The sequence below is a fragment of the Bos indicus x Bos taurus genome, chromosome 9, assembly GCF_003369695.1.
Source record: "Bos indicus x Bos taurus breed Angus x Brahman F1 hybrid chromosome 9, Bos_hybrid_MaternalHap_v2.0, whole genome shotgun sequence".
Classification (NCBI taxonomy): domain Eukaryota; kingdom Metazoa; phylum Chordata; class Mammalia; order Artiodactyla; family Bovidae; genus Bos; species Bos indicus x Bos taurus.
This window is the reverse complement of record NC_040084.1, coordinates 63,938,329-63,957,988: the sequence shown is the minus strand read 5'-3', so window position 1 is coordinate 63,957,988 and position 19,660 is coordinate 63,938,329. Positions and strand designations below refer to the sequence as shown.

At 40.8% G+C, this 19,660-nt stretch overlaps 1 protein-coding gene across 7 annotated transcripts in view; it reads right to left on the bottom strand.

Moving 5' to 3' along the window:
- SNX14 (sorting nexin 14) overlaps window positions 1–19,310 on the bottom strand; it is an 84,246-nt gene extending 64,936 nt beyond the window's left edge. For 5 of the 7 annotated variants that reach the window (XR_003512632.1, XM_027551453.1, XM_027551457.1 and 2 more), the window contains exons 1-2: window positions 19,015–19,306; window positions 828–948 (exon numbers count right to left, since the gene is read on the bottom strand). Coding sequence is in view for 6 of the 7 variants with exons in the window: in XM_027551453.1 (XP_027407254.1) it covers window positions 828–948; window positions 19,015–19,154 (261 nt within the window). In the remaining variant the exon portion in view is untranslated. Of the gene's footprint in view, window positions 1–827; window positions 949–19,014 lie in introns of all 7 variants that reach the window. The other 2 variants (XM_027551458.1, XM_027551456.1) reach the window with 2 other exon arrangements.
- Between the last annotated feature and the right edge of the window lie 350 nt (window positions 19,311–19,660).

The following is a 19,660-nucleotide window of genomic DNA, read 5'->3' as shown; positions in this document are numbered from 1 at the left end:
ATATACAAAACAAACTATTTTGGTTAAGCAAACTGCCTGATTATTTGTTTCTATGAAGCAAACAGACATCCGTGGAACAACGAGTTCCCGAGTTGCATTTGTGCCTCAGAATCACCTGGAAAGCTTTCAACAAGTACTAATTACAAGGTCCTAGCCCAGAACTCGGAGAAGGCAATGGCACCCCACTCCAGTACTCTTGCCTGGAAAATCCCATGGATGGAGGAGCCTGGTAGGCTGCAGTCCACGGGGTCACTAAGAGTCGGGCACGACTGAGCGATTTCACTTTCACTTTTCACTTTCACACATTGGAGAAGGAAATGGCAACCCACTCCAGTATTCTTGCCTGGAGAATCCCAGAGACGGGGGAGCCTGGTGGGCTGCCGTCTATGGGGTCGCACAGAGTCGGACACGACTGAAGCAACTTAGCAGCAGCCCAGAACTATTCAATCAAATTCCAGGGGTAGAGCCCAGGAACCTGTATTTTTTTTAAAGATTCCTTAAGTGATTCTACTGTATAAGCAACTTTGGGAACCTCTTATTTACTGTCCTCAAAGTTAATGTGAAGTTAGAGGACACTAAAATTATGGACCCAATTTTCTGAGAATTTTTAATTTTCTCTTTCTAACTCCTCCTGGGAGAACTGTACACTTTAAAAATATATACATATGCAAATTTCACTTTGAAAATGTTCTGATGTCTTTCATTATTAAATTATAGCAGACAGATATTTTAGAAATCACTGCTTTAACATGCTTTCAAGAAGAATATCGAACAGCATAGAATCATATATACTGACTCTCTTAAAAATAAGAACACATAAATTTTACCTTAGGTTTGTATTTTATCATGAAGAATATATTTGGTAACAGAGAATCAGGTCCCAATGAGCAGTAAAATGTGACAACTCCAGCAACAAACGACCAGAAGATCATTAAAACATGAAGATACCTTAGAAATAAATAAAGACAATTATTAGAACCAAAAACGCATATAAAACTAATTTGTGCTTCCTTGATTTAATGAGTATTTAATTAAGCATCTACAGTATCAGGCTGATGCAATTCCTCAAGTCATGTTTTCTGTAATATACTTATTAACTATAAGAATATTAGAATGTTTGCTATCAAAGGTATATTTCATTTAAAGTATAAAGACGTATAAATCCACAATATTTCATAACTTGGCACCTAGGCTGTCATGTTTAACTAGCCAATACTACATTTTTCCAGAATATCTTCTAATGATAGTGTAGTATTCATACCCCACCAAAATTCTGATTATTTTGCATTAAATCAAAACAAAAATTGTACTGAGTACCCATTTAGTCCTACACAGTACTAGGTTCTGGGGATATAGTAAGGAACAGCACTGTGTCTATTTGCATAGGAAACACTATCCCTTAGGTGTAGCAGGTAAGGAAATGAATACAACACAGTGTGATGATGTGTTCTATACTATGACAGAGAAAGTACGCATGATATGAGAGCACCCAAGGCAGAATACCCACATTTAAAAAGAAAAGCTTTTTGCAGAGAAAGCTGTGTCTCTGGGAAAACTTAAAGAATGAGTAGGAGAAAAGCGACACAAGGGGACAGGGTAGAGGAATGAGGGGAATTCAAACTTGAGAGAACAACGTGAGCTAAGTAAGATCTGTGCACGGCTCCAAGGAAGACGTGGCCTTGAGATGAGCCTAAAAAAACAAGCCATAGCCATACGACCTAGTGTCATGTAATAAGTCACGTTACGGTGTCGCAATACAGTCTGTCCTCACATTGCACAGTTTTCAGTTACCATAATTTTGCCAAGCACCAGCCCCTCAACAACGCAGCCCCTCAACAACTCTAACCGTGAGTAAGGACACAAAGTTAAAACTTTGGTGCTAGTTCTTCAGTTCACAAATCACTACATAGTAAGAGAATGAAGCCAAACCAGAGAGAAGGGGGACAATCAGAGAGATGCAAAAAGTATTTCAAAGTTTCTGAGGCCTGGCTACTCGCCAGTTCTTTCTGCACTTACATAAGCATCCAGTGATTCCCCTCTCTGCCAAACCTAGAGTGATATGAGTTTCTTTCATCTACCATCCAGAGTCCTGGGTAATACCCAGGAGACAATGAACAACTTAAGAAGATTTTAAGAATTTTTAAGAGTTTTAAGAAGAAAAGCACTATCATCAGACTGTATAATCAGAAAACTACTCTGGCAGCAATATGGAGCATGGTCTAAACTGGAAACAAGCAAGCTAATTAGAAAGCTGCTGAAGCAGTTAATCTAGGAGAATTTATGGATGGCCTGTAGAGACTTAGAGATAAAAAGAAGCTGACTGTTTTGAGACACCCAGGAAGAATTAAGAGGACTAAGTAGGGGAATTCCCTGGTGGTCCAGTGGTTCTCCACACTTTCACTACAGGGAGCAGGAGTTTGATTCCTGGTTGGGGAACTAAGATCCTGCAAGCCAAATGGCTCGACCAAAAGACACCTCATTTTTTTTGTTTGTTTTTGGCCTCTCTGCACAGCTTAAGGGATTTTAGTTCTCCAACCAGGGAGAATCAGGGATCAAATCCAGGGCCTCCACAATGAGAGCTCAGAATCCTAGTCACTGGACCACCAGGGAATTCCCTCAAAAAAACAAAGTAAAAAAGAGGACTAAGTAGTTGATTAGATACAAGGAGAAGAGAGAAATAAAAAATCAGTTCCTTTTGGACATGTTGACTTTCAGGTTTCTCAAGACGCACCAAGTAGAAATGAGTTGGACACGACTGAATGAGTTTCACTTTCACTTTCAAGATGTACCAAGCAGAAATATTCCATAACCAGCCAGGTTTTGGGTAGTTTAAATCTCTGCAGAGAATATGGGCCAAGGATAAAGGTTTGGGAATTACCAGCATAAAGATCACTGAAGTCATGGGAATGAATGTCATGACCAGAGACAAGCTGCAAACTGAAAAATGAAGAATACATGACATATTTAAGAAATAAGCAGAAGCAGAGAAATCTATAAAGGAATCTAGGAATTAGGAGAGTTGAGAAGAAAAACAGGGGTCAAATCATAAAGGCTGTCAAGATTTTAAAAAAAAGAAGAAATGAAGAAAACATTTCAACAAGAATGAAGTAGTTAAACATAATCAAATATTGGTAAAATAAAGTAAAAAGACTGAGAAGTGTCCATTGGTTTCAGCAACAAGAGAGATACTGATGAACTAGGCAAATCAATTTAGTAGGATGTAATGGATTGAAGACTGGTGGGGAAGTGGAATCAAGAAATGTGGATAATTCTCTTTTCAAAGGAAAGAAGAACAATAAATAAATAAAAGAGCTAAGGTGTCAGCTGGAGAAAGACAATTAGGAAAGGTGTTTAGTGAAATCGGATCACATTTCAACATTAATAGGAGAGAAAGAGAAAAAAGAAAATGAGGTAGGAGAGAAAAGATAACACAGAATTATTTTCCCCTAGAGAATATATGGGGTCACACAGAGTCGGACACGATTGAAGCGACTTAGCAGCAGCAGCAGCAGCAGAGAATATAGGAGTAGTTGGGATTCAGAGCCAAAAAAATAATTATAAAAGAAAGTGATATCTCCTCTTCAATACTAGAGAAAAAGAAAGGGTTGATGAGAATGGAGTTAAATCTACAGATTAGATAAAAAGAATTCAAAGCCATTATGATGGCCTTTAAGTGAAACAGGTGCTGCTTGAGAGGAAAAGGCAAAGGTGGCATGATTGGGAGTTCTAGAAGACTGGGGAAGTTCTGAAGCAGCAGCTGGAGAGAAGTAAAGAGAAAGGTATCCTCAGGAACTGCTGGGCAGTACTAAGGCTGAAGAGTTAAGTTTACAGGTGTGTGATTTTCTCTAGCAGCATTCAGTAACTGGGATATAAACACTTAATAAAACAAACCAGCATCACTGATCCAAGGTTTGGATTTTGTTCAGTGAGTGACATGCAAGCAAAGAGAGTCAAGGATGCTGGCAGTAGACTCGCTAAAGTGATGGGCCTGGAATCTAAGCTAGACTGACTCTAAACCACAGATGAAAGTAAGTGATAACAGAAGAGGGACAATGGATAGGAGGAAAGCAGAGAAAAGCAGGTACCGTGTGACTGACGGGATAAGAGACGTAGCCACAGGTCAGCAAGTGGGAGGCTTAATTTTTAAGATTTCACAGGAAGAACAGTCTCTGGTGATAACACAGGCCACCAAAAGGTGATCCAAGTGGGAGACTATAGAAGAGTGACCTCAAGATAAACTACAGTATTTGATGGGTTACTTGCACAAACACTAAAGTTACCCAGAATCACAAGATTTAAAATGGAAAAAGTCTATAAACTAGAAGCTTATAGTGCAAGAGACCAATATCAGTAAGAAAAGACAGATGGCAGAAGTTCCAAAGGAGTGAGCGATTTCTACTTCCTCAACAGAATAACTGGTCTTCCCACCATAAACAACTAGAAAACTGGACAAATCATACACAGCAACTGTTTCTAGGCATTGGATAACAAGCACGACAGGAACAGAATCTTGAAGAGAAGGGAAGTGGATGAACCTAGAGCCTGTTATACAGAGTGAAGTTAGAAAGAGAAAGACAAGTATTGTATATCAACACATGTATATGGAATCCAGAAATATGGTACTAATGAAGCTATTTGCAAGGCAGGAACAGAGACGCAGACACAGAGGACAGACTTGTGGACACGGCGGGAGGAGAGGGTGGGGCGAACTGAGAAAGCAACGCTGAAACATGTCCATTGCGATATGTAAAACAGACAGCTAGTTGAAAGCTGCGGTGTAACACAGGGAGCTCAAACACAGTACTCTGCAACAACCTAGACAGAGGGGTAGGTAGGAGGGAGGTTCAAGAGGGAAGGGACATATGTATACTTGTGGCTGACTCTGTTATTGTATGGCAGAAACCAACACAACATTGTAAAGCAATTATCCTCCAATTAAAATTTTTAGAACTAAAGAGAAGGGAAGCACACAAGCGAGTGCCACATCCAGACCAGTTCTTTGACTGGGGACAACCGCCCCAGGTGCAACATGAAATAGAACGGGCTACAGAAGATATTGTGAAGATTGGGGATTTCAGAATCGAAGAATAAAGCACCAAGTAGTAAGAAAAGGTGAAGATGATGATTACAGGTGCTCACATATTACAGACAGTGAACAGTAAGTGCAAATGCTGTGAGACAAAGGCTGCACCACTCAACTACAGGAAACTGGTCTCTAGGCCCCCGGGGCAATTCTGCACTTGACAAACATCCACCACAAACCTATCACTAAAAGTTCTCACATAAGCATGGTTACTGTTAACCCAAAGAACTGCTACGGATTAACCTGCCTGCAGAAGGAAACACAAACCCTCTAAACCTCTGTGGTCCCTGTCAACCTGGTCCCAACTCACTTTTCTGCTCTTATGCTTCCCACTCCTTTATACAAAGTTTTATACAAAGCTTCACTCCAACCAATAAATAGCACACTTGACATCAAGCTTTTAAAAAACCTTAAGTCTAGAAACTAACTCAATGGGTTACAGAGGTATTCACAGAGGAAATTATGAAATCCGTGTCCACAGACGCTTACTGAAAATCATTCTGAGCCAGAAAGATATGACTCCGAATTCACAATTTTTAGAATCCTTCAACACTTACATAGTACATATTTCATAAACAACATACATTATATAGCATAATACATCATGTTATAATAACATAAATAATATGAGGTCTGACATAGTACTCCATAATCAGATATTAGTATTTCCACAGAAAAATGTATAAACCATAAATAAATACTATAAACAAGTCTCAAGTCTGTTCAGGTCAGGATTTGTTATCAAATGTAACTGGTGTATCAAATCTAAAGGACAAGTTATTTCTTTTTGATTTCTGAATTATGGATTACGAACTGCAGACCTGCGCTTAGACTGAGTGACAATAAACACCGCATGCAGTATGCACATCACAGTAAAGGCAAGCAGTAACTGAAAGGCATTATTTAAGACGGAAATCTTTAGTGTTAAATACATTAATCCTGCTGTTCGAAATCAAGGGTGATCTCACCCACTGCCAGGGGAATTTGGCAATATATGGAGGCATTTTTCACTGTCACAACTGTGGGAAGATAAAAGAGAGGTATTTTTTATGGTATGGTATTTACATCAAGTGACTTGAGGCCAAGGCTCTGCTAAATATCTTACAACGTACAGAACAGCCCCCCACAACAAAGAATCACCTGACCCAAATTTATCTATAGTGTTGAGGTTATCCTGCATTAATCAGAGACAAATACTGAAAACCAACAAGCTAAGCATTCAGAAGGTTGGGGGAGGAAATACAAATCCAAACACGTAAAAAGGAAGGACACGCTAAAGAACAGAAATCAGTCAAGTAGACGACAATGACAAAAGACATAAACTGGTTCTTCGGAAAAATTAATAAAATAATTAAAACCTCTGGCTGGATACTACTTGAGGTTACTAGGGCACCAGTAATTACTTTAAAAACTGATAATTAAGAGAAAAAGGTATAAGCATTTAATTCTACTTTTCCAGCTTGAGCTATACTTCATTGTAACTAAACAGACCTTAACAGAGGATAAATTAAAGCAACTCTACAAACACACACACATACACACACACACACACACACACACGAGAATTTAAATTAAAAAATACAGAAGGAATGAAACAATAACAAATCACCATGTTGCATCCTATAATGATTCAGATCAGATCAGATCAGTTGCTCAGTCGTGTCCGACTCTGTGACCCCATGAATCGCAGCACGCCAGGCCTCCCTGCTCATCACCAACTCCCGGAGTTCACTGAGACTCACGTCCATTGAGTCAGTGATGCCATCCAGCCATCTCATCCTCTGTCGTCCCCTTCTCCTCTTGCCCTCAATCCCTCCCAGCATCAGAGTCTTTTCCAATGAGTCAACTCTTTGCATGAGGTGGCCAAAGTACTGGAGTTTCAGCTTCAGCATCATTCCTTCCAAAGAAATCCCAGGGCTGATCTCCTTCAGAATGGACTGGTGGGATCTCCTTGCAGCCCAAGGGACTCTCAAGAGTCTTCTCCAACACCACAGTTCAAAAGCATCAATTTTTTGGCACTCAGCCTTCTTCACAGTCCAACTCTCACATCCATACATGACCACTGGAAAAACCATAGCCTTGACTAGACGGACCTTTGTTGGCAAAGTAATGTCTCTGCTTTTGAATATGCTATCTAGGTTGGTCATAACTTTCCTTCCAAGGAGTAAGCGTCTTTTAATTTCATGGCTGCAGTCACCATCTGTAGTGATTTTGGAGCCCAGAAAAATAAAGTCTGACACTGTTTCCACTGTTTCCCCATCTATTTCCCATGAAGTGATGGGACCAGATGCCATGATTGTCGTTTTCTGAGTGTTGAGCTTTAAGCCAACTTTTTCACTCTCCACTTTCACTTTCATCAAGAGGCTTTTGAGTTCCTCTTCACTTTCGCCATAAGGGTGGTGTCATCTGCATATCTGAGGTTATTGATATTTCTCCCGGCAATCTTGATTCCAGCTTGTGTTTCTTCCAGTCCAGTGTTTCTCATGATGTACTCTGCATATAAGTTAAATAAACAGGGTGACAATATACAGCCTTGACGAACTCCTTTTCCTATTTGGAACCAGTCTGTTGTTCCATGTCCAGTTCTAACTGTTGCTTCCTGACCTGCATACAAATTTCTCAAGAGGCAGATCAGGTGGTCTGGTATTCCCATCTCTTTCAGAATTTTCCACAGTTTATTGTGATCCACACAGTTAAAGGGAGTAAATAAATGGTGAAACCAAAGAGAAAATGTGTTGGGCAGCTGTCACCACCTGAATCTACAAAAAGTGAGGCAACTCGACCTAATGTGGAGTTACCTTTTGATGTGATGTATTAGAATGTACACATCATCACTGAAGTACACGTGGACCCCCCTAAAAAAAAACATGTAAATCTAACAGTCTATAACTCTAACTCCCTGTCTACAAGAAATACAGAGGTGCAGATGACTATCAGCAAAATCCAAAGTGTGAACAAATAACCCAGTTTCTTCAACAAGTCAATGGCAAAGGGAAAAAAAAAGAGCGGGTGAGGAGGAATGTTCTAGATTAGGGTTGACAAAGGCTTATGGTATAGTCCTCAAAGCTAAGATTTTTACATTTAAAAAAGAATATGGGACAGAGAGACCTGATATAGCCCGAAAAGTCTAAAATATTTACTGACACTTTACAGCAAGTTTGGCAACTCTTGTTCTAGATTATACTTACAAAAGCTTCAAAGATGCAGCGACTACATAAAATGAATAGACCCAGTTGTGATTCTGATTAGAACAAATGCATTATAAATGTTTATATAATTAAGAAAATTTGAGTATGAGCTGACTATTACAAGACATTTAAAAATTACTGTTAATTTTGTAAGGTTATGGTTTTGTGTAGAATAATTATTTTAAAAGGAGGAAGGTCAGATTTTTTAAAATACTAATGGCTGTTGAAGCTGAGTGATGAGTGCTTAGGGGTTCTTTGTACTCTCTTTTTTCTATGTATGCTTGGAAATTCTCAAAAGCAAAAATTAAAAAAGACAAAGTTTTAGCAAAACAGATCGGGGAGAAAAGAAAAAGAGAGGATACAAATATAAAACTGTTGACTTTTTAAAAATGCACAACATGAGAGTTGTAAATTTTATTTGCGGCAAAATGAGGACTGCAGCGTGGGAGACAGCACTCTGAAACAGCTCTAAGAAACTACTCCAAAGAAGGAAGAGGGAAGCTCAGTATATATGAGATTTTGGTGAAGGGGGAATACATGCAATCAAGCACATATTCTTCCAAAAGGTTTCTGCTAGTCTCATGAACCTTTCCCGAGTCACGAGGAACAGTCATCACCATGAAGGATTGCAGTGTTTTTCTAGATATCAGGAGATACAAGAATCAGGCTAATAAAATCGGCTCCTGAAAATACCTATCTGAAGATCCCTGCTGCCAGTCCCACCACACCACCCCCAGCAAGAGTGCCTCATTTCTGCTCTCCACCCTCAGCTTCTTTCAGGGGGTGTTGAACGTCAGCAGCTGAAGCAGTGCATGATTTAATCCTTGTAGAGACAGATGGCAAGTGCCCATAGCAAGAGCCAACTTGTAGTTGACACAACACAGAATGAAAAAAAGAAGCAATCACAGCTATAACTGAAATGAAGAGTGAGACTATAAACAATTACTGCTGCTGCTGCTGCTAAGTCCCTTCAGTCGTGTCCGACTCTGTGCGACCCCATAGACAGCAGCCCACCAGGCTCCGCCATCCATGAGATTCTCCAGGCAAGAACACTGGAGTGGGTTGCCATTTCCTTCTCCAATGCATGAAAGTGAAAAGTGAAAGGGAAGTTGCTCAGTCGTGCGCGACTCTTAGCGACCCCATGGACTGTAGCCAGCCAGGTTCCTCCATCCATGGGATTTTCCAGGCAAGAGTACTGGAATGGGGTGCCATTGCCTTCTCCACTATAAACAACTATATAGTTATAAGGGAAGGGAAAGGGAAGTCGCCCAGTCGTGTCCGACTCTTTGTGACCCCATGGACTGTAGCCTGCCAGGCTCCTCCATCCATAGGATTTTCCAGGCAAGGCTACTGGGGTGGGTTGCCATTTCCTTCTCCATATAGTCATAAACTGGATAAATAATATGACAAATTTTTAGAAAAAAAAATGCTAAGAATTAGGATGTTAAGAACTAGATAACCTGAATTAGACCAACTATTTATTAGAGAAATTAAAATATAATCAGAGACCTGGCTTTAAAAAAAAAGGCCCCTGGCCCAAATGATTTCACCAAACTTTCATGAAATAGATAATCCTTACTTTATACAGACTGCTTTCAGGGAGGAAAAAAATGAGGAAAAGCTGCCAATTTAAAAGGACTAATATAATTTTAATCCCCCAACCTGATAAAGATAATAGAAGGAAATCCTTAGGTCTATTTTATTCATGAATATAGAAATGAAATACTCAGTAAAATACTAGTTAATTAAAACTAGCAGTATATCATAAAATAAAGAATAACACACTATAAGAAAGGCATATTTTTCTAAATAGTTCAGTATCTTTTAATCATCATGAACTAAAGGAGAAAAAAAATCATAACAATGATGACTTTTAACCTAATTACTAGATTACAGGGAACCTAGAGGGACATTCAAAAACACTGCAGGGAAGCAATCAGCAGAAGCCAAATTGTGGAAAACTCTATGGAACAAATGGCCAGTTTCCCCAACAAATAAATTACAAGGTTAAAAAAAGGGAAGAAATTTTCAGATTAAAAGATCATACTTGGGTATTATTTGAATAAATCTAAAAGGCTGTTTATAAATAAGATTCATTATGGTTGGCGTAATGGATAGACAGGCTCATGACAAAGCATATAAAAATACAGTAAAATTTTAATGATGATTGATCATTTACTATAAATTTCAACACTGCTGTATATTTAAAACTTTTCATCATAAAATATTGGAGGATAAAGTTCTAACAGATTCAGGGAAATCTGAACAATGAATAGATATTTTAAGGATGCTAACAGCTTTTTTATTGTGAAATGGTATTGTGGGGGCTTCCCTGGTGGTCCAGTGGTTAAGACCTTGCCTTCCAGCACAGTGGGTATAGGATCAATCCCTGGTCAGGGAACTGAGATCCCACATGCCTCCTGGCCAAAAAGGCAAAACATCAAACAGAGCAATAATGTAACAAATTAAATAAAGACTTAAAAAATGGTCCACATCCAAAAAAAAAAAAAAAAACTTAAAAAAAAGAATGAAGTGGTATCCTGGTTATGTAGAAAAACAAAAGCTCTTGGGAGGTCACTGGTGGCCTACTGGTTAGGATTCTGGGGCACTGCGGGGGTCCGGGTTCAAACCCTGGCCTGAAAACTAAGATCCTGCAAGCTGCATGGCACAGCCAAGGAAAAAAAAAAGCTCTTATCAGTTAAAGACACCTACTGAAATGTTTGATACCCACTGACTGAGTTACTAACACACACATTAAATAAGAAGCTTTGGGGGCTTCCCTTGTGGCTCAGACAGTAAAGAATCTGCCTGCAATGCAGGAGACCTGGGTTTGATCCCTGGTCAGGAAGATCCTCTGGAGGAGAAAATGGCAACCCACTCAAATGTGCTTGACTGGAGAATTCCATGGACAGAAGAGCCTGGCGGGTTACAGTCCAATTCAGTTCAGTTGCTCAGTCATGTCCAACTCTTTGCAACCCCACATGAATCGCAGCACGCCAGGCCTCCCTGTCTATCACCAACTCCCAAAGTTCACTCAAACTCACGTTCATTGAGTCAGTGATGCCATCCAGCCATCTCATCCTCTGTCATCCCCTTCTCCTCCTGCCCCCAATCCCTCCCAGCATCAGAGTCTTTTCCAATGAGTCAACTCTTCACATGAGGTGGCCAAAGTATTGGAATTTCAGCTTTAGCATCATTCTTTCCAAAGACCACTCAGGGCTCATCTCCTTTAGAACGGACTGGTTGGATCTTGCAGTCCAAGAAACTCTCAGGAGTCTTCTCCAACACCACAGTTCAAAAGCATCAATTCTTCGGTGCTCAGCTTTCTTCACAGTCCAACTCTCACATCCATACATGATCACTGGAAAAACCATAACCTTGACTAGACGGACCTTTGTTGGCAAAGTAATGTCTCTGCTTTTAAATATTCTATCTAGGTTGGTCATAACTTTCCTTCCAAGGAGTAAGCGTCTTTTAATTTCATGGCTGCAGTCACCATCTGCAGTGATTTTGGAGCCCAAAAAAATAAAGTCTGACACTGTTTCCACTGTTTCCCCATCTATTTGCCAAGTGATGGGACCAGATGCCATAATCTTCGTTTTCTGAATGCTGAGCTTTAAGCCAACTTTTTCACTCTCCTCTTTCACTTTCATCAAGAGGCTCTTTAGTTCCTCTTCACTTTCTGCCATAAGGGTGGTGTCATCTGCATATCTGAGGTTATTGATATTTCTCCTGGCAATCTTGATTTCAGCTTGTGCTTCTTCCAGCCCAACGTTTCTCATGACGTACTCTGCATAGAAGTTAAATAAGCAGGGTGACAATATATGGCCTTGACATACTCTTTTTCCTATTTGGAACCAGTCTGTTGTTTCATGTCCAGTTCTAACTGTTGCTTCCTGACCTGCATACAAATTTCTCAAGAGGCAGGTCAGGTGGTCTGGTATTCCCATCTCTTTCAGAATTTTCCACAGTTTATTGTGATCCACACAGTCAAAGGCTTTGGCATAGTCAATAAAGCAGAAATAGATGTTTCCCTGGAACTCTCTTGCTTGTTCGATGATCCATTGGGTCGCAAAGAGTCGGACACACTGAGGACTAACACTCACACTGAAATGTTTGGGCTTCCCAGGTGGTTCAGTGGGTAAAGAACCTGCCTGCAACGCAGGAGATACAGGAGTCGCAGGCCTGATCCTGGGGTCTGGAAGAATCCCTGGAGAAGGGCATGGCAACCCAATTCAGTATTCTCGCCTGAAGAATCCTATGGACAAAAAGGAGCCTGGAGGTCTCTAGTCTGTAGGGTAGCAGAGAGTTGGACATGACTGAAACGACTGAGTACGTACGCACTGAAATGTTTGATGTTTATAGACAAAACATCTCACATGGCGTTTCCTTCAAAATAATTAGGGACAGGAGTGATACCTGGCTTTGAACTGATCATTTTTGAAGCCAGGAGATAGGTATTTACAGGTTCCATTGTACTACTCTATTTTTATTTTGTATGTGATTGAAGTTTTCTATAATAAAAAACTTTATAATAAAGTTTTTAAATGAAAAAAAGAAAAAAATCTATTAAAAGACCATAAAAGCAGATCTGAATGAATGTGGAAAGATATGTTCATGGATGAAACCATTAAATATAGTTAAGTAACATCAATTCTACACAGATTAATTTACAAATTAAATAAAACTGTGCAAATTCTTTGCACTCCTCACATCAAAAGCAGGAATCTAATTTCCTTCCCCTTGAATAGAGGCTGGCCTTAATAACTCACTCCTAATCAAAAGAATGCAGCAGAAGTGAAGCTACCTAACTGCCTAAATTTCAGGGTTAGGTCATAAAAAAAGTACAGCTTCCAGTGGAATCTCTTCCTCAGGATATTCATCCTTGTCACCCAACACCATTTGGGGAAAAAAGTCACACGTGAAACCATACGTAGATGTTCTGACCAACAGCCCAACTGTATATAAAAAACATACTACAAAACTACAATACTGTCATTTTAAAAACAATTCAGTACTGTTGTAGAAAGAGAAAAATAGACAAAAGAAACAGAACACAGAGTGAAAGACCCATTAAGTTTGGAATAAAAAACATTGTAGTGTCTGGGTTCTAATCCTGGATATGATAAAACGCAAATTACTTAATCTCTCCGATTGTTTGGTCCTCTATAAAACAGGGGTAATAATAATACCTAACTCACAGGGTTGTTTTAATAATTAAACAAGTTCACTAAAGTACTTTAGAAGAGTCTGTCTTAATACTGTTAAAGTGTATGTAAGCCAATTGTGGTAACTTAAAAAGTAATAAAGAAAATAATAATAAAATATATTAAGAAGTGGCTCCATATATAGAAAAGGCTACAATTTATAAAATAAAATTGTAAATTGCAGGGAAAGTGACTAGAATGTTAACAACAGTGGTCATCTTTGAATGGTAAATTTATGAGTGATTCTGAACACCTTTCAATTTTCTGACTTCTTTACAGTTTAGGGCTTCCCTCATAGCTCAGTTGGTAAAGAATACACCTGCAATGGAGGAGACCCCAGTTTGATTCCTGGGTCAGGAAGATCCCCTGGAGAAAGGATAGGCTATCCAGTCCAGTATTCTTGGGCTTCCCTTGTGGCTCAGCTGGTAAAGAATCTGCCTGCAATGAGGGAGACCTGGGTTGGGAAGATCCCCTGGAGAAGGGAAAGGCTACCCACTCCAGTATTCTGGCCTGGAGAATGCCATGGACTGCATAGTCCATGCGGTTGCAAAGAGTCATACACAACTGAGCGACTTTCACTTACAGTTTATATGAATCAATGTTATTTAGAAAGTTATTAATAAATTTTTCTTAATAATGTCTTTTTAATGTAATTTTTAAAAGCTTGGGCTTCTAAATCAGAATGATCATCATTAGAATCCCATTCTGCTACTTACTATCTATGAGAAAATTACTGAACAACTCTTAGCTTCAGTTTGCTCATTTGTAAAATGGAGCTATAATCAAGACCCTACAAATTGAAACTACAATGACCTCCTACTATACACTAAGTAAAATGGCTAAATTAAACCTATAAACAATATTAGACAAAACTATAAAACATTTTTGGCGATAGTATAAATTGGTATAATAACCTTGGAAAACTGGCAGTATCTACTTAAGTTAAACAAATATATATGCTACAACGAACCATGTTCATTTATGGTCATATACACCCAAGAGAAATAAGTACATATGCCTATTAAAAGAAATATATATTAGAATACTCACAGCAGCATTATTCATAATAGCCAAAAATTATAAACAACGCAAATGCCTTTCAACAGAATGGACAAAGTGTGGTATAGTCTCAGTGGAAAACAACATAATAACAAAAAGAATAACTACCAATATATGCAATAATATACATAAATCTCAAAAGGAGAGTTGAGAAAAAGAAACCAGATAAGAGAAGACCATATGATTCCATTTATATAAAGTTCAAAAAGCAACAAAACTGATACATGACAACTGAGAATGTTACTGACAATGGAGCCTAGTAGGGTGATGTTTTATATCTTGGTAAGTGGTGGTTACACGGGGAGTTATATTTTACAATTCAAAGAACTATACAATTACATATGTGTTATGTACTCTTTTATACGTTGTATCTCAAAAAAAAAAAAATCACTGAGGCTAGTAACAGTACCTACTTCACAATGTTGTGAGGATAAATAAGACAAAAATAACTGTTTTTGTGCTGAGCACCATTCCAAGCATGTTCCATGTATTAAAACCCAGTTAAGGACTTCCCTGGTGGAACACCACAGTTATGGAAGAAAGCAAAGAACTAAAGAGCCTCTTGATGAAAGTCAAAGAGGAGAGTGAAAAAGTTGGCTTAAAGCTCAACATTCAGAAAATGAAGATCATGGCATCTGGTCCCATCACTTCATGGCAAATAGATGGGGAAACAGTGGGAACAGTGACAGACTTTATTTTGGGAGGCTCCAAAATCACTGCAGATGGTGACTGCAGCCATGAAATTAAAAGATGCTTACTCCTTGGAAAAAAAGTTATGACCAACCAGACCGCATATTAAAAAGCAGAGACATTACTTTGTCGACAAAGGTCCGTCTAGTCAAAGCTATGGTTTTTCCAGTACTCATATATGGATGTGGAGCTGGACTATAAAGAAAGCTGAGCGCTGAAGAATTGATGCTTTTGAACTACAGTGCTGGAGAAGACTCTTGAGAGAGTCCCTTGGCCTGCAAGGAGATCCAACAAGTCCATTCTAAAGGAAATCAATCCTGATTATTCATTGGAAGGACTGATGCTGAGGCTGAAACTCCAATACTCTGGCCACCTGATGGGAAGAACTGACTCATTGGAAAAGACTCTGATGCTGGGAAAGATTGAAGGCAGGAGGAGAAAGGGACAACAGAGGATGAGATGGTTGGATAGCATCACCAACTGGATGGACATGAGTTTGGGTAGGCTCCGTGAGTTGGTGATCGACAGGGAAGCCTGTTGTGCTGCAGTCCATAGGGTCGCAAAGAGTCAGACACAACTGAGAGACTGAACTGAACTGAACTGGTCATATAGTAGATGGGAATGCACCTACCAATGCAGGGACACAGGTCTGATCCCTGGTCGGGGAGACCCCACATGCCACAGAGCAACTAAACCCACGTGCCACAACTACTGAGTATGTGCTCTAGAGCCTGTGGGCTGCAACTACTGAAGCCGATGTGCCTAGAGCCTGTGCTCTTCCACAAGAGAAGCCAGCACAATGAGAAGTCCACACACCGCAACAAGAGAGTAGCCCCTGCTCACCACAACCACAGAAAGTCTGTGTGCAGCAACAAAGACCCAGCAAACAACAAAAACACTTAAATCATCACAGTAATCACAAAATGCAGGCTCCAGTATTATGCACATTACACAGATTAGGGGACTGACTCAAAAATTGGATTACTTATCCAAAGTCATATAACTAGTTAAAGGAGGAATCAGAATAAAATTCTGAACAGTCAAGCTTCAGATTCAAAACTTGTGACCACATGAATAAATTGCCTCAATAATAATGAAAACTCTTAACACAGTAACTAGACCAAAGTACTCACAAAGAGTTACCTATTAATACTATTGATATTACCATTATTATTAGGATTAACTTACAATATTCCTTATAATATTCAAATATTCAATCCTATGATTAGCAAATCTATATAACTGTATATCCTAATCGTATGCTCTAATATATTAAAACAATACTATAAAGATGATATCATAAATAATTTGAAATACATAAAGTATATTACTCTACTCTTACCACAAATCAGTTACAGTGGTCCAAAGGTTATATCCATTTATCTTTCCACAGATAAAATTCATAATTTTATTCATACCGAAAGAAAATTTTATATGCTAATTAACATCTTGAGAGATTTTTAGAAGTTAAAATTTAAAGACAATAAGAGAAAAGTTAATTTCAAAAAGAGTACTAGTCTAAGTTTAACCACATACTAACCAGGGGAGTTTTTATTTGGTTGGTTTTCTGGGGAGGTGTGGGGTTGTTTGTTGCTTTTGTTTTCTTTTTGGCCATGCCATGAGGCTTGCTGGATCTTTTTTTTTTTTTTAACTTTTTTTTTTACATTGCAGTATAGTTGATTAACAATATTGTAATAGTGTACAGCAAAGTGATTCAGTTATACATATCCATATAACCATTCTTTTTCAAATTCTTTTCTCATTTAGCAAGCAGAGTTCCCTGTGCTACACAGTAGGTCTTTGTTGGTTATCCATTTTAAGTACAGCAATGGCAACCCACTCCAGTACTCTTGCCTGGAAAATCCCATGGATGGAGGAGCCTGGAGGGCTGCAGTCCATGGGGTCGCTGAGGGTTGGACACGACCGAGCGACTTCACTTTCACTTTTCACTGTCATGCATTGGAGAAGGAAATGGCAACCCACTCCAGTGTTCTTCCCTGGAGAATCCCAGGGATGGGGGAGCCTGGTGGGCTGCCATCTCTGGGGTCGCACAGAGTCGGAGACGACTGAAGTGACTTAAGTACAGCAGTGGATCTTAATTCCCTGACCAGAGCTCAAACCCAGGCCCCCAGCAGTGGAAGTCCAGAGTCTAAACACTGGACCACCAGGGAATTTCCAACCAGGGGAGATTTTAAACTGAGAATTTCTTATAAAGTTATTTCTAAAAATTAACTGGTGAAATGCCTGTATAAAAATCATTTTTTGAAAATATGTACTAAGCGTATCTTCTCATTTTTCTAGTTCCACAGCTACACCCCCCAATGGTGTCTTGTACACAAAAACAATCTCATTCATAAATCCAACCACTCAGAAATAACACTTGTTATTTCCTTCTTTCTTTGCATAATACAAATACAGGGTACAGCGTTCAGACGTTATAAAGACACTGATGCTATCCTATGACTCCTTAATAATATAGATGCTGGATGCTATGATTAAGTTGAAACCCTCAGAAATCTAGTTCAACCTGTTCCTACATAGTTGTCCTACGTGGAACACCTAAACTGACTTGGCTCCCAAATAAGATAAGTAAAGATGCCTGGACAAAACAATCATATAAAGTTGGCACATCTTTCATACTACACCTGCTTACCTGGCTTGAAATACTTTCCAGATGATAAAGTAAATAATTAATAGCTTCCATTCTCTTAAGGATTCCACGTACACGTCCTCCATACTCTTAAAGTCATTTTACCATCATAAAGTACAGTTTCCAATAACATTAATCGCAGTTTAAACCTAGTATTATATAACTCAGAATCAACTAATTAGAAAGCAAAGCGACAAGGGAAGAAATCCAACTTCAACACAAACCCAGGAAACGGTTATCTTAGAACAAAATCAATTTACCAAGTTTCATGTTTAAGTTTCCCCGATCTTACTATGCTTGGGGACCAATATCTCCAGATAAAGAGTAACGATGGTTGCACGCTCAGACTATGAGAGCAAACATGCAGGTGTTATCGCTGACAACTGCCTCACATGTCTTTCCACCAAAAGCAAATCTGGAAATAATTCTGAAATAATTTCACCTCTACTGCCTATTTCATCGCTACCGCTTCTAGAAACAACAGAATGAAGGACATCAACCAGTTTAGTTCAGAGGCAGAACCTTCCGCTTCCAAAATGTCAACGAAATTAACCAATTTCACCTTTCAGTATTCCCTTTAGAAATATTCTAGGGATGATAGTACTATTTCGCTTTCTGACTTCGGGTCAACAAATCCTTCCGGTGTTGTAACCAACACCACCACTCCTTTGTGGGAGAAAGCCTAGGCTGGGACCGCTTCATATAGGGTGGGCGTGTGCGCGCGGGGCGGGGAGGAGCGAGGCGAGTCGTTCAAAAACAGACAGCGACCGGACCTTGCAACTCTCCTCCGTCAGCTGACCGGACCGCCCTGAAAGATTTTATTCCTCTGAAAAGCATAGACGACGGAAGCCCAGGTTTTAAGAAATGGGTGAAAACAAGGTAAGACTCGGGGCCGGATGGTTGAGAAGCGAGGCCTTAGGACCCGCGGCACCCAAGCCCACCCGCCCGCACTTCCGGGCCCGGCGCCCCGCCCGGCTCCCCCGGCCCGCTCTCCCAGAGGCCCCCGCAGCTCGCCCCACGTCCCGCAGCTGCGCAGCCCGACGGTCTCCGCGCAGCGATGTAACAGCGCCTGAGCCTGCAGCTTCGCGGGGGGTGGGGAGGACGGCAGTGGCGGCCGCCCCTGCGCCGCCGCCTTACCTGTTGAGGAGCAGGGAGGCGGCGCTAAGGCAGAGCAGCAGGAAGCAGAACAGCGGGTACTGGCGACAGATCTCGCGTCCCACGTCCAGCCGCAGACGCTGCTTCAGCTTCTCCCCTATAGTCCGCACCCAGGGCGCCATCTTCGTCGGCGTCGCTGAAGCTGTACTAAAGACTAAGGCCGAGGTCTAGGCAACCCCCATCTACCGCCCGCGTCTCCACCCCTGGGGGCTGGATCGCAGACCCAGACCGCCGGCGACCGGCGGACGGTCAGCCGGCTGCAGCCGCCCAAAACCCCGCCCACGAGCCCCGCCGCGCGTGCGCGGCCACGCCCCCCGTCGGCCTGCGGGGACAGCCGCGAGACGTGTCCGACGTCAGCCGGCGGCGCAAGGCCCATCGCTTACCTCTCCGGTCTGGACCCTCGCACCGGCCTCCAGTGGAGAGCCCCGTTCCCCGGCGGCCGGCCCTTTGCAGAACTCGGGGGGAAGCTGCAGCACCCAGTAACCGCCTGTATTGCGGAGGAGAAACAGGATTTGCCCGAGCACAGGAGAAACTGCAGCCCCCCTGCAGCCACCGGGCCCTGCCTGCGGTACTCCCGGAGCTCGGGGCCGCTGGGAACTGTAGTCTCTGGGACGCGCCCCCCCGCAGC